The 22,625-nt window shown below is 41.6% G+C and overlaps 2 protein-coding genes across 23 annotated transcripts in view; both read right to left on the reverse strand.

The window, feature by feature from the left end:
• Positions 1 to 14,404, reverse strand: part of txnrd2.2 (thioredoxin reductase 2, tandem duplicate 2) — a 23,181-nt gene extending 8,777 nt beyond the window's left edge. The window contains exons 1-11 of the mRNA XM_034871843.1: positions 14,283 to 14,404; positions 12,413 to 12,478; positions 12,268 to 12,324; positions 12,020 to 12,164; positions 11,434 to 11,508; positions 10,037 to 10,115; positions 9,132 to 9,194; positions 8,770 to 8,840; positions 5,411 to 5,430; positions 4,868 to 4,959; positions 4,606 to 4,780 (exon numbers count right to left, since the gene is read on the reverse strand). Of these exons, the coding sequence (XP_034727734.1) occupies positions 4,606 to 4,780; positions 4,868 to 4,959; positions 5,411 to 5,430; positions 8,770 to 8,840; positions 9,132 to 9,194; positions 10,037 to 10,115; positions 11,434 to 11,508; positions 12,020 to 12,164; positions 12,268 to 12,324; positions 12,413 to 12,478; positions 14,283 to 14,358 (919 nt within the window). The 5' untranslated portion in view covers positions 14,359 to 14,404. The remainder of the gene's footprint in view (positions 1 to 4,605; positions 4,781 to 4,867; positions 4,960 to 5,410; positions 5,431 to 8,769; positions 8,841 to 9,131; positions 9,195 to 10,036; positions 10,116 to 11,433; positions 11,509 to 12,019; positions 12,165 to 12,267; positions 12,325 to 12,412; positions 12,479 to 14,282) is intronic.
• A 5,207-nt stretch (positions 14,405 to 19,611) lies between these two features.
• The window catches only part of arvcfb (ARVCF delta catenin family member b), a 207,133-nt gene continuing 204,119 nt past the window's right edge, over positions 19,612 to 22,625 (reverse strand). For all 22 annotated transcript variants that reach the window (XM_034871055.1, XM_034871053.1, XM_034871057.1 and 19 more), the window contains one exon: positions 19,612 to 19,792. Coding sequence is in view for 2 of the 22 variants with exons in the window: in XM_034871061.1 (XP_034726952.1) it covers positions 19,787 to 19,792 (6 nt within the window). In the remaining 20 variants the exon portion in view is untranslated. The remainder of the gene's footprint in view (positions 19,793 to 22,625) is intronic.

The raw sequence follows: 22,625 nt of genomic DNA on the forward strand, positions 1-22,625 counted from the left end.
GGGGGCTACAGGGACACAGCATGGGTGGTTGAAGACGATGGACAGCACAGAGGAGGAGGAAAGAGGGGAAGTTAGGCAGTCATGACCAATTCCCAAAGGTAAGATATTTTCTTGTCCTATAACACTGGAGAGTCTGCATATGCATGTCATTCTCACATTCACATCATTTCCTGTGAATTATAGCGGAATTTAGCAAATTTATATTTTGAAGTTGAATATTCTTAATTGAACTATTGTTGTTTTGATTCTGAAGTTAAAAAAAATTGATTAAAAGTGGTGGGTGATGATGTCATAAAGACTTCCTGCACTTCACCTTCATAAGTACAGGCTTTGAACAATAAGGAATGGTTTACAGTATAATATACTATGATGTCACTACAATGGTCAGCTGATTGTGAAGTGTTTCATTCAAATATGTCAACTACTGTGACTAATCTTGTGAAGCATCCATAACAGCTGAGTAAAGAGTTAGTGAATAGATAACAGCTTTAATCACAAAAATATATATCAAGATTGATTGATTTATTTAAAACTTTTAATTTATTTTTGATGATTTATTATCACATATTGTTTTTTGTAAATTATTATTAATACTATTTCTTTACTCTATCCGCCGCTGAAGGCCATGAGATGTTCACTTATTGATAACTTGTCTACACCGTTCCAGTTGCTTCATAGGAGAAGTTATCATTGGAGACAAATACATTGAAGAACACTGCTGATAACCACATTATAGTTTTTTATTATTATTTATGAAGTGTACATAACTTCTAAATGTTAAAAAGGAGGATTAAATAGTTTTTTATTAGTCTGAGTTTCAGTGGGGTGTGTGTCCCATAATTACCTACATCCTGTCGAGGCTTCCCCCCCACATTTCTGCAGCTGTAAAATACTTGATATTTTCTGCTTTGTTAATACTGAATTTCAGCATCAATCATTGCAAAAACATCTGTATTGGCCTACAAAAGCCATATCGGTACAATCTGACTGGTAAGTATAGACTCTCATATGGCCTTCCTGTAGCTCCACTCAGTGCTGTACTGTAGCAGTGACCACAGCGCCATTGTATGGCGAGGACACAACACCAGTGGACTGGCTGATAAGGCGCGCGCACACACACACACACACACACACACACACACACACACACACACACACACACACACACACACACACACACACACACACACACACACACACACACACACACACACACACACACACACACACACACACACACACACACACACACACACACACACACACACACACACACACACACACACACACACACACACACACACACACAAATCTGAACAAAGCCTGTTGTGACATTAAGAGGAAGCCTCTAGACTGCTAGGCCAATTAGCCACAACAACCCTTCACGAGTTGAAATGAGAGCTGGACGCTTATCTGATCAATCAAATGAACAAAGACAAAAGGGAGAGCAATGTGAGGGGGAGACTGTTTCTCTTGGAGGAATAGATCACACAGGATGCAAAAAATTGATTAGATGTTCTATTTCAGGCAAAAAAAAGAATTTAAGATGCAAAAAGAGAGCTCCCTAACTGTAGAAAAGACTTTTAGCGTCTGTGCAAATTAAAAGCTGGAAATGCATTCCATTTATTTTATAGACAGGTTTGTTTTAGTATCACCACTGTTTCACAGGTGGGCAACCCAAACCTTAACCTACAAAGTTACCAACATTACTTAATAATAACTTCTGACTGCTTTTTATTTCACCAACAACCAGCTTTCTCCACCAGCTTGTTCCTGAGTGGTGGGACCTATGAACACACACTATTTCCTGCCAAAGTTAGAACAGATTGTTTTTATAGAAAAGATTTCAGCCTTTCTATTTTTTTTTTTTTGTCACGCACTGCATTAAAGTGGGTGCTCAGTTGGAAAAAGGTGATGTCATGTACCTCTGTGCACCAATCAGACTTGACACAGTTGAATCAAAACGTGATGACAATTGGGGGGGTTGGTTGCTTATGTTGTTAGCACTGTCCATCAAATCTGATCAAATCACGCCCACATAGTCCCTGAAGCAGATTGTACATAAAATATACACAAATATATAAATATACTTTATATAAGACCACATTTTCAGTGGCTTTAAAAAAAAAAAAGCTCAAGTCTAACTGCAAGATCGTTACAGATGTTAGACATTTCAACAAAAATGTTTTATATTTTAAGATGTTTAATGTCACATACTACTGTGGACTCAGTTGTCAATGCTGCTAGATTAATGGTGACGATATTTATTCACTCACAGTGACCTGTTCCTGCCAAAAAATGTCTAAAAAAAGTCTATTTTCAAGTGTTATTTCTCAATTGCACTGCAATGTATCCGCAGGGTAATAGAGACAGGAGAGCAACATTCAGGGATGTCATCGGTAACTTGAAAAACTTTGACGGGCAAATGTCTTTTAAAAAAGAACTAGGAAATGTTTTCAAATGACATCCTTCTGTACTGTAGCACGCAGAGAGGAGGAAGACTAATGTGCCCACTGTCTGCAAGCAGACAGGAAGTGTGGAAATGTTCTGTTTCCTGGTGTGTTTCTGCTGGCACACCTGCACAGGGGAGCGGCCATGAGGCCAGGAAGGAGCAGGGGAAAGGTGGAGGGAGGCAGTGCCGTGGAGAAGGATGTGGCAGACAGTGGTGATACTGTCCCCCGGTCCCCTCTGGCCTTTAATAACTCCACAGAGGCCTGGAACCCGGCGCGGCCCCTAGTGTAAGGTCACATTAAAGGGATGTGGCCTTGTACTCATAACTCCTGCATGCATACATCAAAGAGCAGAGGCCACGTTGTTACTGGTTCCCACTGAACTGTATGGGAACAAAAGCTGTCATGGATATAGCTGGGTCCTCCCAAGGTCTGAGCTAGTAACACAATGATACTGCTGCTGGTGTTACGACTATGTGACACAGTTTTGCGGAATTTAAAGTTGTGGTGCTGTTAAATAAACCAATGAAAAACTATCAAATAATGTGCTGCATTTAATGTGAAATAGAATGTGAAAGAGGATACAAATTGGCTTAAATACATAATAGTTTGGTGCACTGTGGATTGAAACCGAAAAAAATGATCCAGGTCCCAAAATGTCAATATGCTGTGAGAACTTTTGCTCTAATGAACAGAGGAAACATCAGGGTGTTAGGATCACACGCATGTCAGTATACCTACTGATACATGCACTCAATGGAAATCATATTCTCACCAGCAGTCTCACGCTGAGACGATGTGGGAATTGAGCCACGGGAGGGAAGAGCAAACGTCATCTCAGCTGCAGGGTCACGCACATCCTTGTCGCTGTCGCACGCATGGAGCAAGAGAGGACCCTCTCTCCCTCCACACAACGACAGAGTGGGGAGGCAAAGTCTGATAGTCTGATAGTCAGAAACAATGCGCTGTCTTTGAAACCACTAAACACACAAAAACAATAGCAGTGGCCCTGACAGATCTTCCCTCCATTGTTACTCATACTGCTGGTGAAATGGGAGAAGTGAAAAGATAGATTAGAGAATGAATTGACCAGAATGAAGAGGAGGAAGGCTGGTGGTAACGGCAGGCAGAGGGCCGCGGGCGGGCAGGGATGGCAGTGACAGATGCAGGGTTGGTTTCCGCAGGGCTGGCATGGGCAGGAAGGCCCAGAGCGGGAGAACAAAGAGGGGAACGTAGTGACCCTGTGTCTGGGTGCATCCTGCCCCTCTCCAACCAGAGAGCCAGAGAGCTAGCGGTGGGTGATTAACACTTCCCCTCGCCATTCCCATCACTCAGGCTTTATTACTTTGTTTTCAGCCTTGATTCATCTATCTGCTGATACTGCACTCTATTGAGGATGACACTGAAATTGATGATAGCAGGGAGAACAGTAATATATATATAAACACATACACACATCTATGGGAAACTATATATATGGCTGGTGTATTAGATGTAATACCTTGAGAGATTTTTCAAAATAGGGGATACAGAGTTCATTCCTGTACTGTAAACTGCATCCATTCATTGTCAATTTAACCAACTTGCAAAGTAGAGTTTGTCATAATTAAGGCAATTTAATATTTGGTTTATAAAAAAAGACTGGTGCCAAGGTGGCTTCAGATTTAAAAGGAATGTATTGGATTAAATAATTCAGGTTTAAGCATCCGTCAGTGCAGTTTTTTTGACTTTTGGGGGAAATCTAATTCAAGTCTTAAGCATGTAAAAGGCAGTTGCAACAGATTTAACATTTTCCTTTCAAAGCGATGTTGACAACAGTGTAATATTTCTAATGTGAGGCTATGCAAGAAATGCTTGACACTGTCTTATTTACTGATTGGTCCTGGATTTGGTCCTGGGGTCAACAGTCAAGTACAGATCGAGTCTTGAGCCCTCACTTTTATCAAGTCTAAAGTTCTGGCTTCTCGTCTACTCAAGTGTCCAGAAGCAACAATTCGCCTCTCACACTCTCCATTTAAACCTGTCCCGTTAACTCCCTGTGGAGGGGGTGAGAGTTCATTTAGCATTTCCCTCAAATTAGTTCAGGTTTGTTTCAGATTTAAGTGAAATGACCCCAAAATGTGACCCACACACAGAAACACATACACAGACTTACCAACTGCCCATAACACAGAGTCGTAGGTGTCCTTGTGTTCGTTGCCTGTGTGGGTGTCAGTCCAGGTCACCTGGAGAGCTCCTGAGGACAGTTTGTCCACTCTTTTTGGGACACACATCCATTCAAATTTGGTCCCATATGCGTCCATGTAGTTTGTCACCAGACCCGCCATTTGCTGCATCAACCGAAAAAGAATATCCACCTTTAAACATGACAAAAATCACTTGCATGATTCCGGAGAGTGAAGTTCAGGGAGCAATACCTGATCAAACCCCCGGAGGGCGATGCTGCGGACCATCACTGTGGTGTCCAAGCCAATGCCGGTGAGGAAGCCTGCACACTCCAGAGCCACATCTGAGCAACAGCAGGTTGAGGATTACAGTACGTACTTTTCATTAATCACAAGTACAGTAGCGCCTGTTGTGTCCATCGCACATAACAAATGACAAACTCCACTCTTAGACAAGAAAGCAGCTAAAAAAAAGGGGCAATCACAATCATGCAGCAGCATACAAACACAATAATAGTTAATCTGGAGTTGGAAAATGTCAGAATTTTTGTTTTATCATAGTTTACCAAATGGCCATGTACATGATGCATCTCAGACTGGAAAGCTGAGTCTGAGTGTAGTTCTGCTGATATGACACCGTGAGTTTTACGCAGGTGCTAAGAGTTATTCAGAAACACTATTCGAAACAAGTGCCAATGTTTTTATCAAGTTAATAACTTTGCTATACATCTACAGATTCCCAGCAGACTTTTTACATTGCCTTCATTTACAAGCTCTCTGTCAGACAAAGGATACAGCTGGCTCCAACCACAAGCCTGCAAAACACAAATAAAGAGAAGCTGATAAAAAAGAAAAAAATTAATCATTGTGCAGCACACTTTGGCCTAATAAAATAAAGTAAATCCAAAGTTGAAAAGGTTTACTTTAAAATCCTAGAATTAAAGAGGTGATGAATTACAGAACTTCACAACCCGGTGGAGGTGAAGACGTGTGGAGTAAATGTCGGAGTGTGTGTGTGTGTGTGTGTGTGTGGTCCAAGTGAATCACACTATAAATCCAGCCTTGAGATCTGTGGCGTTTGGGCTAATCCCTGCAGATGGGGTGTGCCATGTTCAGGGCTCAAGTCCACACATCAGCGGGCTGAGTGATGCCCGTCACCTGCTTGGATGAGGCCCTCTTCTCTCGCTTGCTTTTACCTCTCCAACCCAGACCTCCATCACTTCGGTCTACTCCACCTGACAGCTCGGGCTGCCTGCGGCACATCCTGCCCCTGTCCATGCTAACAGAAACCACTAAAAGCCATGCTGCCCATTTTCCCCAGGTCTGTGTAATGCACCGCTGCACTTAGCACGTATTGTGAAGTGGCTTAAAGAAGCTTAGGCAAAGAGCTTTAGCTTGATTCTACACTTTCATCACTAACCGTCTCCCTTCCCCTAGCCCTTCTTCCTTCTCCTTGTACATTGGTCTAGAATCTGCACAGACGCTATATTTTTTATCTGAAAGATGATGCTGTACTGTAGATCCTTTACAACCCTTCTCACCCCTTTCAATAACCCCGTTTTCCATAATTCTTTGTGTATCCAGGATATTAACCACACATACTATCTTACAGTATTCAATGCATACACTGTTTGGGTGTCATATGTCAGATCAATAATCCTTTAAATAATTTGATATTAAAGTGCAGGGAAAGCCAATTCAGCATACAGTCTACAGTATCATGTTATGAGCTGCACTAAAATCCCGGTTCCTCCACTTTGTTAAGACAAACTGCCACGCTAGATTATCACAGGCATGAAACAGTCAAAGCTCTAAATGTTACTCTTAAAAAGGGAGTCACAGAGGATGTCTAGTCTATATGTGTGGTTTATGTTTCATACAACTATGACTCCCAACTGGAGAAACACATTGGAAAAAGAGACCCACAACAACAAACAGAACCATGATAAAATGCCTGAGGTTTGCCTCCTGGCAGCAGAGTGGTAGCATGTGGTCGGGAGCTCAAGACAAGACAAGGTCCCAGTGAACCCGCAGCTCCTGAGGAGGAGGTTAGCTGCTGACAATCTGTGGCAGCCTGTTTACCTTGAGAAGTTCTTCAGAAGCCCCGACACAGATAAACACTAGATTCGGTCTGGAATGTGGGCGCTTTTGTTGCAAAGGCTTGGTGGGAGTCCAACTTAGGTACTTTCATCTAATGTTGCTTAGACAATTTTAATGTATTTGTTAATAGACATATTCAAGTCACTGTTTTGGTTTTAAGTCTTGCCAGAGCTTCAGGGACTGAGGGAGAACGCAACGCTGATGATGCCTTAAACCAGCCTTTCAACCATTAAAACCTAAATACAGCTACAACCTTAGCGTTGAACCGTGTACTTCCTTTTGAGAGCGCGTTGGCTGTCGTGGGACATTTAGTTACGCTGTGATGTCGTGTTTCTCTACAGCAGTTGGGAAGTTAGGCTGCAGCCATCTGTGGTGCTTTGCAATAAACTGCTGAAAGATATTGCCGGGGAAGTGTGATCCTTGTTCATTATACGACAACACAACGTAGCGTTAGACCTGCAACACAGACCCTCATTCTGCTCCAACTCAACTGCTGGCCTATCCCGAGACCAGTATCACAGTGCAGCTGGCACGCGCTCGCTGCTTTCTCCAGATAGCACGATGATGGCAGCCAGCTCTGGGCTGTCATGTGCTCCAAGACCCATTAGACACCCATCACTCACCTGGACCAGCCCCTCCCCTCCACACACACACACACACACACACACACACACACGCCAGCCCTGCCGGCAGAAACAGCCTCTCGGACCTCACCTGCAGAGCTGACAGCTCAGTATCACAACAACATCTCCGGCTAGAGTGTGTGGTTTAGTACTCTTACAGAGGAAGCTAAAGCTAATGCTAAGCCTTACAGCCTGCGGGGAGGTACAGGACTCCACTAAACCATCACACTCTTACATCAAAGGACTTCCTGAGCTCAAGTGGTTGGCCTGAATGGATCATTCTGCTTCATATACAAAGGTGTTTTGTTGAAAGGCTGAATGCTACAGTGGTAATTGTTTAAGGACTGCTACACCTCACTCGTTTAAATTCTTTGACTTGAATGATTTGGTGCTGCCAACAAGTGGTCAAAAAGTTGAATAGCATACATATAACTTAACATATACTACATCGGAATAACACACATTTTAGAATTTAAATAATAGAGGAAACTGATGGTCCTTCAAAATTATGAAACATGTCATGAAGTGCTGCTTACCCACAAGCACTATGCATCAGTCAATACAATCAAAAGCTGCAATTCATTTAAAATATAATTAAAAACAATCAAAAACTGCCCAGGTGCAGGCAGCCAAGATACATATGAAGCTTAAATATGGAAATAATTATTTCCGCTCATCTGTCACCGTGAAGCAAACAACAACCCTAACCCCAGGTATACCACAAGCAGCAGTCACCGTCTGCACGTTGTGCCAAGAGGAAACGTCAGGGAAAGACCAATTAACCAGGTGATGACAGGGGCTAAATGGCTGGATTAAAGAGCTTGTTCTGTAAAGGTCAGGATGCACACAGCTAATCTGAATCATGAGGCGAAGACAGGCTGACAGGAAGGGAGAAAAACAAACGCCATGTCACTGATGAATGATTACAGTGCGTGACAGTGGGACGTGTTGGTGTCAGCGAGCGAGGTAAAGCAAGGCATTAATACTGCAGAGGTTAGAGGGTCTGCTTCCCTGGTGGCTCTTTGTAGAGAGAACAACGCCAACAAGCCGATACATACTAAATGCACGTGATGATATTATTTAAGATAGTGAAACAGTACCAAAATATCCGCGCTGTCGTTAGCTGTCTTTAATATTGACAGTTTTCTTTCTTTTTTTAAGATGACATTTTTTCACGGATGACATGCAGCAAAGGGCCGCCGGTAGGAATCAAACCCAGGCCACGGCTGTAAGGACTGAGCCATACTACATGGGGTAAACGAAAAATCACCTAAGACTTATTAAAAGCATTGTGAAATAACTGAAACTTTATATAGACTATCATCACAGCTCCCAATCAGATGTGAAGGGCACTGACTGGGTAATGTGTGCTTAATAATACAATGTCATGTGTGTGCATGTGTATGTGTCGTTAGGTGGAAGGGTCCTCACGTTTTCCCCGGCGACTTCTTCAGCCAGAAGATGTCGTCACTGGTGAGGCCGTGCTCCACGGCTCCTGGGATCTGTAATATAACAAGAGTTAAAGCTTCAAGCAGAACTACCCCCCCATTGACCAAATATCAACACATATATATATATATATATATATATATATATATATATCAATGTTAACCACAACATAGTTGGCCTCTAAACCTGCCATCTCGTGTGTGTCACAGTGTAACGCTTACAAAGCACAGTTTACATTACTGCAGCAGATTTTGGCTCCTCCCCCACATTTGTTTTGTCTTATGTTGTAATCAATGGGGGAATTGGGGAAAGGGGGGGGGGGGGGGGGACTGATAACCACTTACATTTGTTGGGTATTTGGGTCTTCCACCTGTGGCGATCACAATGTTCCTGGCAGTCAGGATCATCTGCACGAGGGAGGGGGGGGAAATGTGAAGTAATAGCTTTTGTTCATATCCTTCAAAAAACAAGGAAATGTCAAATGAAAGCAAGTGGTCTCCACAGTATTCTGCCTTCTGGTGATGATGGAAACTCTTTAAACACAGAACAAGTTACAGCACTCTTAGAAGGTATGGAGAGGCTGAATTTATAGGTTACACTTAACATATAACAATAATTCAATATGAAGCAGAAACCCCCCCACAACTGATTTATACACTGATTTCACAGTGTAATAATTTGTTGTGAAAACATTATGAATATGTACATAAGGGAACAATATGCAAACATACAGTAGGATGCCATGGCATTGCAAGTTTTTAATCAAGTACTGTATATTAAACATGTTTGCAAAGGAGTTCATGTCTCTTTATTGTAGTCTCAATTAGAGCTGGGTACTATATCGATTTTATATTAATATTGAGATATGAGCATAGATATTGTCTTAGATTTTTGATATCGTAATATGGAAGTGTATTCTTTTCCTGTATTTAAAGGCTGCATTACAGTAAAATGATGTCATTCCTGAACATACCAGACTGTTCTAACTGTTCTATTATTTGTCTTTACCCACTTAGTCATTATATCCATATTACTGATGATTATTTATCAAAAATCTCATTGTGTACCTATTTTGTGAAAGCACCAATAGTCAACACTACAATATCATTGTCGTATTGATATTGAGATATGTGGTCAAAGATTTTGTGATATTTGATTTTCTCCATATCAGCCCTAGTCTCAATAACTGAAATGTAATAACGCGTTTGGGACCGAGTGAGTGTAGAGATGAAACAGCTGGGCGGCCCACCTCTTTCCCTGCTTTCGATAGTCCTTTAACAGTGTGGTCATCCACCAGACTTCCTCTGACGTTCAGATACTTCACCTTCCTGCCAGACACAGAGTAAACAGCTGGTTGCTCCTGGTGGTGCACTGACCTGCAGATCTTGTGGATCTACTCAATAACATTTCATCCTTCACTTTTTCTTACAACTCTTGCAAAGTGAACTCAAAAGACGCCGACCGAACCAGGATTTAGTTGCAGAGAGAACGCAGAGGCTGGGCCAGACTGCAGACTACAACCAGACCGCAGTTAGATATTCAGCCCCATGGCTCAGTGTCATACATACTGAGCATCAGGGATCAAGAGTGGACAGGTGGGTTATGCTCCAGGGGTTCTGGGAGTTTCTAAGGACATAAACATTTCATTGGAATTGATTGTTGGCAGACACATTGAATGTTTATCTTAATTTACTATAAAGAGTGCATTTCAGTGTTTGAAAACACCCCTTTTCACTTCATTAGTTACTTCATAGTATGATTATGACAATTTCTAATTTGTACGATGCTCTACATACTCTTGGTCACACAAATCTCTTTACACACTATTGTTATTTTAAATATTCACGTACGAACTGCTAGGTTCTGCCAACAATGGAACTTTTTTTCCTTGTAGGAAAATCTAACCTTAATTATTAAAAATCTGACATTTATTTAACATATGTGCCCATGTATTATTATATTTGTAATGAATACACGTGTGAAATGTAAACAACAGCTCTGATTGTTAATTAAAGGGACTCGTATTAGAAGAATGAGTAATATGCTCAGTCTGAGCTAACTATCTCACTGGAGTGGATGCGTTTAGGTGAAGCTCGGGCTCGTTCACCCGGAGGTCTACACCTGTTTGCCCTCCGGCCGGCCGACTGTCAATCCTTCCGTTGTGTACGGAGACGTACAGCCTTTAGGAATATTGCATTTCAGTTAAAGAACATATTAACATTCCATATACTCATTCTGTTTCCATGAAACATGATCATGAAAACTGAAGGAAACGTTGCCATAGAGAAGGAGACAGTATGACATGAGAAGTGGGTGAGACGTGGATAACATCACATTTATGGTGCCTAGCACCAGGGATTGATTTTAGAAGCCAAGTAGAGACTATAGACCAAATTCCATAATTTTATGATTTAGGTTGGTATATTGTGAACATATACTTTAAATAACTGTAAAAAGAAATATACATATTGGTGAAACATTTATAAAAATGTAAATTTCTATTCTTGGCAGGATGTAGAGACTATTACCTTGACCAGACTATTATGGGGCACAAAGACACTAACCACTGAAGCGCTGCCTATAATATTACATAAATGTTTAAAAGAAATAAGTCTGAATACAGGGAGCCAAGCTGGTGTTACTTACTTATCCTGGAGCTGAACTCTGTGCCCCCAGTTCAGGGACCTGACGTGGTTTTGAATAGCCTCTGCCATGGTGGCCCTGGAAAACACAGCAGAGGTCGTTATAAACCCTCCTGCCCAGCCTGGGTCCACCAGCAGTTACGGGGGGGGGGGGGGGGGGGGGGGGATATTGCACACACCATATATTCCAATTCTAATTTAAGGAAGTATTTTTCACATTATTCACAGTTTTGTATTTGGCCTTGGTCATTTTTTAAGGCTGCTTTTCTTTGGACATTTTTATGGTTTAAAATTCCTTTATGAATGGATTCCTTTATGAAATTAATTCAAAATTCCTTAATGAATTTTTTTTTATAGATCACCCAAAAGTTAATACATGCAGTGACCAAAAACTGAGTAAAATGTGATCTTTGTACATTTGTAATAGCATCAATCCGATGCCAATAAATAATTCATTTTTCAACCACAAGCAGCGTCTTTGTCCCATGCAAGTCCATCTCTAGATGGCGCTGTTTAGCTACTCAGACACACGTATCACTCTGTGTTTAGCTAGTAAACAAACTTAAGGGACAGCGTGTTTATGGACCTACCAGTCATGCCAGATTGGCCCTGAGATCTGCCAGCCGTACTTCTTAGCATCCTTTACTGCAGTACCGAGCAGAGCCGCCTGGTGCATGAGCTTCTTGGGGATGCAGCCGACATTAACACACGTCCCACCAAGACCCCATTTGGTACCTGGTGGGAAAACAATGGCGTCTTTAAATCGACAAACAGCAAATGGCAATTTTGTAATCAACTTGCACAATTCTATAAAAAAAAAAAAAAAAAAGTATATTACCTTTAGCAGATGGCTCCACATAATCTAAAACAGCCACCTTCTGTCCCAACTGTGCCGCTGTAATTATGGTATAGTATTATTAAACAGAAATCACAGTGAAAGGCATAGATACCCAAACATTAAGGAATAACTCCAAATATCTCACCTTCTTTGGAACAGGCCAGGCCTCCTGAACCTCCACCAATAACCACCAGGTCATAGTCATACTTCCCTGTGTGAGCATATTGGAAGATGATCAACTGATGGAACATTATGGACATATTAGAGTTTATTAACCTCCCCTTGCTTAACTATCAGCCTGGCTGATTATCGGCCCGATGCTTGGCAATAAGCATATGATCTGTCTCGCTGTTTTATATTCGTTATTATATACGTTATTAATTAAAACGTGACACAGCTTGACCGTGTATTACTTTAAAAGTTTCAGTTTTAATTATAATTGCTTAAAGCATTTAAATAAACTTCAAAAAGGTTAATTTTGACTAAAAGATTTATATTTTTACTATAAATGCATATTGGCTCCAAAGCGGTTATCAGTTTCATTAATCCTAATAAATCGGTATTGGCCCTAAAGAAAACAGTATCGGACAACCCCGACCTATATACATACTGTACATATTTACTTTATATATATATATATATATACACACACACACACACACACATCAACCTGTTCTCTGGGGAGATGGACATGCACACTAATCTGGCTATTTCAAAATGTATCGCAAATTTATAAAGTTTTATCTTGTAGTAATTGTACAGTCTGGAAGAAAGGTGCAACAATTTGTCGATTAGTTGTCAACTATTAATTTAATCACCAACTATTTTAATCAATCTAACGTAATTAGTTTGAGCCATTCATTTATTTAAAAAAATAGTTTATAGTAATTTGATTCCATCTTCTAAAATGGGAATATGTTCTAGTTTCTTCTCTCCTCTGGGACAGTAAACGGAATATCTTTGGGTTGTGGACGTCATCTTGGGATTTGGGAAACGCTGATCCACATTCTTATGGATCAAAAAACAACTAACAAAAGAATCGAGATGAATCGACTATGAAAATAATAGTTAGTCGCAGCCATGGTCTGGAAATAATTGGCAAGAAAATGACTAAAGCGTTGTGAAAGGTGACAGAGGACAGGGGACAGGGGACAGGTGACAGGGGATAGAGGACAGGGGACAGGTGACAGGGGACAGAGGACAGGGGATAGAGGACAGGTGACAGAGGACAGGTGATAGAGGACAGGGGACAGGTGACAGGGGACAGGGGATAGAGGACAGGGGACAGGTGACAGAGGACAGGGGATAGAGGACAGGTGACAGGGGACAGGTGACAGAGGACAGGTGACAGAGGACAGGGGACAGGGGATAGAAGACAGGTGACAGAGGACAGGTGATAGAGGACAGGGGATAGAAGACAGGTGACAGAGGACAGGTGACAGAGGACAGGGGACAGGTGACAGGGGACAGGGGATAGAGGACAGGGGACAGGGGAGCTTCTCCCGGTCTGCTCCCTAAGGTTTTGATAGGGTTACGGGGAATTTGGTACACTAACCTGCACGTCCACCTCACCCTAACCCAGAACTGAGAGAAAGGGGGACAATATTTAGGATAAAAATATACTGCTGTCATATTACTGGTTCTTCTTATTAAAGGCGTTTGTTCAGCTGTAGTCGGCGTGGTCTGGACCTGGTCTGGACCTGGTCCGGTTCTGGTCTGGACCTGGTCCGGACCTGGTCTGGACCTGGTCCGGACCTGGTCTGGAGGGTCGAGGGCACCGGGAGAATTACCGGGACACACACACACAGACCGTTATTATTAATAATACTAATAACTACTAAACATACAGTCTCTGGCCCCATAAGAAGCAAGTCTTTGACCCGTTTGAGTTCCATAACGTCGCTGAACGCAGACAGAACCACGGCCCGCCTCCAGGTCTCCGTTTCTTCTACTGTATTAGAACATAATGCCACATATCCTAATGTATAATAATAATATAACATAATGTCAAACACCTGTCAGCTTTCTGGTCAAAACACGCAGACAGTTAGTCCTCTTCCACCGGTGTCTGCCCCTGCACAAGGCAGCCATGTTGTTGCTCTGAAAGGACCCCGGCCGGCGGTGTGCTGGCTCGACAGGTGCCTGAAGAGAAATAGGCACCTGTCTCACACTAGACTCAAAATAAAGCGTTTTCAACATCTTATTCAATAAAAAGAGTGACATAAAATGTGTAATTTTGTTCATATTAAATGACGAATTAAGAAATTAAATGGAATAATCCTGAGGTTTAATGCAAATTATTTACGTATGATAGGCTACATGTTCTGCATGTAGAACACAGGTTAGCCTGCATGAAAATGGTCACTTTGGTCAGACAACTTTTCCCCCCCATATATATATATATATATATATTAGGCTACATGTAAAGTAATATGAAGCAAGTGTATAAACATAGGCTGATATCTCTGAAGTATTATAAAATGTAATTGGTTTCTCACTATGCCACTTCGGTGTTTTTTGCCCCCAACGTCTCCTTCCAGGCACTGCAGCACTGGTCATGTTTCTCTGACTGTCTATGGTTATTTTTAGGGTTCGAGTTAGGGTTAGCGGCCTGGAAGGTGACACTGAAGGCAAAAAAATACCATCGAGCTGCCACATTCTTGTAGGCCTAAATAACAGAAGTCAATGCAATAAAAGCATAGAATAAAAGAAATGTAAGAATGAAAGGAATCAGGGAGTTACAGACTGGGAATTGGGATAGGCCTGCTGGCTTCTTATTGCTCCAGGGTCCTGGTAAACAGGACGCTGTAGACCCTCACAGCTTACTGGAACACTTAATGGAACGGAGCCATCGCTAAGGTTCTCAGATCCACCTGTGGATCTTCTGCTATGACACGGTTCAATGCAGTGGTGGTGGGAGAAGTAGTGCATCAAATCTCAGAATGATTCCCTTATATTGATTGAGATTTACATACCCCGGTGCAGAAATACTCTTATTCTACTAAATAGCCTACTGTTAAAGTCCTGCATTCAAAATTGAACTTAGAAAGAACTTGTGTCATGTGGACCGTCAAACATGCATATCCATATGGAGCAGTGTGACAAAACAACAGCCCAACCTCTCAAATGCACTGCCTCTAAGTAATCATTATTAAGGAAGGCCACTACAAACTACCCATTTACATATTATTTGCCACATTAATGTGTTCATATTATACAATCTGCTTCCTTTGTCCACAAGCCATAACACCATGCATATAATTGTGCAACATGCTGCTTCTAGCTAATCCACCTTACAAAAAGATATTGATCCGCCCGCCTGGGAATTCAGAGGCTTGTTCATGGATAATGTACTGGAGCTAACGCTTCTAACATTCAGGCTCAACCCTTGTCATCTGGTTTACTGGCACCACATCATCCTCCCACACTGCCTCCAGTGGGGCAGACCAAAGAAAGGACATCACATAATCGAGAAATAGTTCTTAACAATATATACTAGACTGCATTATGAGTTCTAAATAATTCTATATTGAAGACTTTAGAGGGTGTCAAACTCAACTTGGCTAAGGGCCACACTGGAAAATGAGAATCGCATTAAGGGCCGGACCTGTTTGACGTGATTTAATTTGACTGAAAAAGTCAAATATCTTTGACTGTGTTATTGTGTGTGTCATATAGTCTTCTTACTTACAGTTTTGTCGACATAAATGATTAAAAAAGTCAGCACAAACGTTCCTTAGCCATTGTAGAGTTTAACAACTCAAGCAAAACAAAGATTACATTATATTTTTAACAACCTGTTTCACAGCCAGAACATGTAAACTCATGTTTCAAAGTCGGCAAAACTGCCAAATTCTGTTTTGAGTGCCGCATAATTGCAGTTTGAAAAACAAAGTTTCCAGTTTTTGTGGTTTGGATCACAACTAGGCGCGCCAAAATCTACTGTGAACAGAAACTAATATACGGGCCTGATCAAATTTGCCAGGGGCCGTATTCGGCTGGCGGGCCTTCAGTTTGACACCAGGTTCAGAGGGTCCGTTCAACTGTATTTTCTCACTTCCAGTGATATATGCAGATAGCATTGGTTTACTTTATACAGTTTATGAGATATGCATCTTTCATCCTAACACAATGGAGTTGAACGTAATTCCATTTGTGGAGCTCACATCGTTGAAAAATGGAATTTCAAGAAGAAACCTCTTTTTTCCATTAACTGTGTCCTCACCATTACTTTTTTAAAGATTCTTTTGTGTTGCATTTGTTTTGGGGCATTTCAGCCTTCATATTGATAGCAGAGCAGAAGACATGAAAGGGAAGAGGGGGGGGGGGGGGGGGGGGGGGGATGACATGCAGCAAAGGGCTGCAGGTCGGAGCTGTCCTTATGAGACGTGCTGACTGGGGGGCGCCCGCTGCCCGGGCGCCCCCCAGTCAGCACGTCTCATAAGGACCATTACCTCTGTACAATGTCAAATGTTCACAGTAAGCATCATAAATAAATTTGCGTTAAACTGACCATTTCCATTTCTGGATAAAATGAAATAAGACACAGAGCCGAGCAACACCTTCTTTCCAGGCATGATTTATTGAAAACACACCAAATTTATACTCTACAAACCAGTATTTTTCTGTTATGTTTAACAAGCGTAATATTTGCCTCTGGGTATTAGTAAAATGAACACGATACATTCTGTCACTGTGGAATCGCTTCTGCTCGCTACGAAAGCATCAACAACTGTACTCCTCTAGGAAATCCAAACCCTTATTTGAATGACTATCTTTTTAAAAGGTTATAATACAATGGAATACAAGGCAGAAACCCACCAACAGTCTATACTACTCAGGGTTGGGTGGGTGAGGGGTGGGGGTGGGGGGTAAATTAGGGAGGGAGTGCAGGATAAATGAATGAGTGAGTTGAGTGGAGGAAAAAGAGAAGGAGGTGGACAGACAGAATGAAGAGATGCCAGTTGAGAGGAAGGAATAAAGTTTTATAAAACACACTTATCTCTATCTACCATGGAAAAGGTTAAGGCACATGATAGGTACAAACACATCTGCTACTGAGTAGTACAGGTACTTTATTTTGACGGTCTTGAATCAGTTATATCTACACAGGTAGGTTTGTTTGATTCGATGCATGTCCGTGTCCTCCATGTCTTTTACAGCACAGTTTGCTTGGCTCTTTCTTTTGTAAATGTACAACACGCTGTACATCCACAACCCCCCCCCCCCCCCCCCCCCCCCCCCCTCCCCTTTTGAATGCATGTAAATACACCTCCAGATCCTTTGGTTGTGGTACTGCCGTGTGCAGTCAGGAATAGACAGTCGTATGGGTCAGGGTTCAGTATTGTCCAATGAAAGCACACACTTCTGAGGACACACAAAAGGGATTCTGGGTGTTGTTCTTTTTTTTTTTTTTTTTACTTCTGAAAATTAAAATTTAAACAGTAAGTTTTTTTTGTGTAGTTTATTGATTTTTACCACAACATACATCTTTGTAAACACTGTGTAAAATATGCAAGCTTTATAAAGTCACATACGCCACAAAGAAAAATCTGACTTCAATGCAGGCACATGCCGTTCGCCTTGATGACGCATGAGTGACACCGACGTGGACTGATTCTCGTTCTGTCCCCGGACCGACTGGGGCTGGAGAAGGAGACCGAACACCTTCTCACTGGGTTGAGTGTGCAGTCTCACCAAGCAAGAGAAAGTACTTATACGATTCTGTATCTCCACCAGCTTTTCTTTATCTCAACTCCCCCCCTCCCTAAAGCGTTGTAAAAATATATACTATATGACCAAACATGATGTTTTAGTTTTGTACAGTGTGCAATTTGATTATTTTTGCCTTGTACATCCACATCCATTCGTCCCTCCTGTACTCTCATCTTGCACATGAATGAATTCGTTAATATCCAAATGACACCACAAAAACTGGCACTTGGAAAGAATAGAATATAAACATCTGTACAGTTTCTCTTCATGCTCACGAGTGAATATTTCTCTTTAAAACGCACCCGGAGAAGGAGGGTTCAGGGTCTGGCGGTGACTTGGTTCTGAATGCATCCAGAAGAAAGAAATGAAGGAACTCTTACTAACACTGCAGTCTCTTGTCTATCTCTGACCTTTGACCCCTCCGGAGCGTCAGGGCCGTCAGACACCATGCAGTTCGTCACCTTTACAAAGAACACTGCAGGTAAACTTTGTTTCTGTAACTTTTTTTTGTGACAAATACAAAATATAAATAGGTGATCGCCGCGTAACTCGACAACATTAAAGTGATGTGGTTAGTTCTTGTTTCCAAACACGGTGATCCTTTATCAAATGACATGTGCTTTCCAAACAATGTGATATTAATATACAACTAAGAAGTCGGTAATATTTTTTTTACTCCTTCATTTTACCTTTTTTTTTTCTTTTTGACCCCAATATACATTTATATAACCCCCCCCCCCCCCGCTGACTTAGATCTATCCTTTCAACAAGAAAACAATCTTGTTCCTCTCTTTTCAAAAAAACACCTCATTTATAAACAAAATGCCTTAAATCCTCTTTAATACACATCACTGACAAGAGCAACCAGCCAGGAAACTCGTGAAACCGCGTCGCCACACAACCTGAGTGGTTACCCTGGTAACCACAGCTCTGAGTGAGGGTCAACATGTTGACCTCGATGAAACAGAAAGTTGTTTCCATTTCAGCTTTCTTCTGCGATGCAGTGTGAACATGAACTGGTACTCCGCCTGATGGACACACTATGTCACTTTCCCTTCTCCCGACCACAACTTGCAGACTCCTCACTTCAGTATCAATTACCTGTTTACCACTTTTGATTTCAAAGCATCTCAGTGCATTTTTTCTCTAAAGAAACACAGTGAACCAAATATGAGTCTATGAGAGCAGACTGCTGAGTGTCCATGTTTATCCACTATGCTACAGCTCCTCCTTGTCTTGTTTTCTCTATTTTTTCTTTTTCCTTTCTCGTTTCCATCCCACCAATCTGAAAACTAACGTTCCGTGACCCTTTAACACACCAGTCCATACCTGTTTACATCCAAATACCAAAGCTTGACAACCAAATTCTCTAAAACCCACAAAGTTCAGGCATGAACTTCTTCTTTTCCCACAGGTTTCCTTCCAACACGTTCCTTTTTCTTTCACCTTCCTCCTCCTCGCATCTGATCGCCCTCCACACGTCCATCCTTCACCAGCACCGGCCTCTGTCCGCTTCTGGTAACCGGTTCAACCAGAGTCAACACTGTAAAATTCACATGACGTCCAGTGGGAATGTAGATATGAGAAAGTAGCAGGAGTAGTCACTTTTTTTTCTTTTTTCATTTTTTCTCTTCTGAAAAGCGTGACAACGTTGGCTGCTGCTGGGTAGTTGCTGTCGTGATCATTATTTTTTATTTATTTTTAAATCCTCTTTTTTTGTACAAAGTCCAACTCCAAAGATGAGCTCCATGTGAAATGGCAGTGGTGACATGAGGGATCGTCCTCTAGCTGGGACGTCGTTACTTTAAGCCTGGAGCGTGTGGACAAGAGAGACAAATGTTAGAAAAAACACCCATACTGTTTGAAATTACAATGAACAAAGAGTTTCAGTCCAAAATGATGCACTGTAAAAAAAAACAGTGGTGGAATAAGTACGCAAATCCTTTACTTAAGTAAAAGTACTATTACCACACTGTAGAAATACTCTATTACAGTAAAAGTCCCTCATTGAAAATGTAAGTAAAGATTTGTAAATATCGTCAGGAAAATTAACTCACGTTTTAGGAACTGGAAACGGAAAAAAACATTGAAAGCGTAAAAAAAACCACCAGAAAGTGTCAAAAAAACGCATTCAAAGTAAAATTTCATTATAAGACCAAAACCAACAATAAGTTATTCTCTCTCTCAAGACTTCCCTAGCCTGACTGGGGCACTCAGCTCCAGGCCCATTCATTCCGGTTTCTTTTTTAAAGATTATTTTTGGGGCTTTTCCCTTTATTAGTGACAGTGGATGGACATGAAAGGGGGAGAGAGATGGGGGACGACACGCAGCAAAGGGCCGCAGGTTGGATGTCGAACCCGGGCCCCTGCAGGACTCAGCCTATATGGGGCAAATACTCTTACTGGGTGAGCTAGAGGCCGCCCCAGGCCCATTGAATAATAAATCTGCAAAGTTGAAATAATCAATATTTCATATTAACAATGAGGGAAAAAATGACTGTTTAATGTGCTAGGGGTGGCTTGTAGTGACCTGTAGTGTGCAGTCCCCTCCATTTTAGCATCAACAACAACATTGTTGTGGTTTTTCCTGCCTGCAACTTACCGTCTTGCCTCAGTCTTAGTTAAGTCTAACATAACATATATAACGTAATCCCCCCAAGGAGTTAGTGGATATCAAACTGGGACTAATATGAGACTGAATCTTGGATTCACATTGGCCAAGTAGCCAGAAACTGAAGAACCAGGACTTCAAATGAAGTTTCTAATGTTTCTCTGGGTCTGCTGGAGGTGCAAATAGGCAACTGTTTGCTAATATGATCAACTTTCTAAAGCCGTGGACGATTCTAAATGTGATGTCATGTGTTTGTTTCAAAGCTTGTTGCGCTGCGCCTAGGTGGCCAAAAAATTAGTGCTGCTGCTTTAAAGACAACTTCACCACCAGAACAGCTACTGAGGGTGCTGCAGCACCTCCACCAGCAGGGGGCTGAGGTAGGCCATTATGTGTACTAAGAACTGGATACAGTCTTTATTCCTCTTACAGAGGAGTTACAGAGTGACGCATGAAGCCATCAAAATTACCAAGATGATCAACACGGCCTCTACACTATGGGGCCAATAGAGCTTTCTTTCACCATGTAGGCCTATAGGAAAGCATATTGTATCTTCTTTTTTTTTTTCAGAGGGCATGACATGATGGGCCAGCAGTTGTAATTCCACTGTTTGGCCAATTTGTTTAAGTTGCTTCAACGCCCGGCGTTCTTCCTGCGGGCCTGAGGTAGCTAAACTTGGTATTTGCTTTAATGATTTGTGTGTGTGTGTGTGTGTGTGTGTATGTCTGTGTAAAAGCCCACCTCTTTGCATCCCCATCCTCCATAATATCTTAAACTCAAACATAAACAGTGTATTTGTTGGGTTCTATTTCCAGCTGTGGATTAACACACATTCCTCGTGCCTGTAAGTCGACCTCTATGGAACAGAACAATAAGATATGTCCGGCTTTGGCATCACGGACAATACTTATCAGTAGGATCAATTTGTTGTTGGTTTTGGTCTTTTCATGGGATTTGTTGACAATAATAATGAAAAAAACTATTCACACGCATTTTCCTTAGACATTTCATATTAAATTGTATTTTATTTAGCGCAGGAGCCCCTTTCTGTCAATAATGGATGTGAATTTAGTGTGAAACTCTCCATTTGTGCATTCATGACCGACAGCAAGACAATCAGTTGGCATTATCACAGTACTTGACAAATTACATCACGGTCGACAAACGCCTTCAAACATGTCAGTCCAGATGGCAAATGGAGGCAAGACACAGCGAAACAGATGCTTAATGTGCTGGATGAAATCCTGCATGTGCCCAACGAAGTGAAAATGACTTACCTGATAGTTCATTCTTAAGATTATGTTCATATTGTAATACAATTACAATGAATACAACAAATCATACCACTGTATCTCTAAAGAGGTGCTGTGATGCATTTGCTATGATAATGCAATGAATGGAGGTGATGGGTACTGACAAAGAGGACTGAGATAAGGAGATGAGGGTGAGGAAGACAGTGACGAGAGGCGTCTGGCACAGGAGAGGAACGCTGCTGAGAGAGGGATGACGACTACTGAACATCACCCACATCAGATGGCAGCTTTGCAAAAGTCATTTAGTGAGACATTAAATAGTAGATCAGTTTGAGAATCAGTCACTCTTGCACTTTAAATAAAACATGCTCAGGTTACTAATTTCCTTAAGGCAAATTCAACATAAGTGTACTTATTGTGGCGATGAAACCTTTTCTGATGATTTAGATTTCTTAGCTTGTGACTCGTCTAACACATCGTTGCTTTAATCTGGTTTCATGATTTTATTATTATTACATTGCATGTCATTTAGCTGATGCCTTTATTCAAAGCAAGTTACAATTGCTATATACGTTGGAGGTTGCACGCTTCTGGAGCAACTAGGGGTTAAGAGTCTTGCTCAGTGACACATTGGCTGATGTTTCGTTGATGTATTGTAGGGGGAATCAAACCTGGGTCTCTCACACCAAAGGCGTGTGTCACATTCATAATTCATACTGAAAACATTACCGTCTACAGCCGCGAGAGGGCGCTCTAGGTTTGTGACAACTCTATGCTGCTC

The sequence above is a fragment of the Etheostoma cragini genome, chromosome 5 (assembly GCF_013103735.1).
Source record: "Etheostoma cragini isolate CJK2018 chromosome 5, CSU_Ecrag_1.0, whole genome shotgun sequence".
In the NCBI taxonomy this organism is placed as follows: Eukaryota; Metazoa; Chordata; class Actinopteri; order Perciformes; family Percidae; genus Etheostoma; species Etheostoma cragini.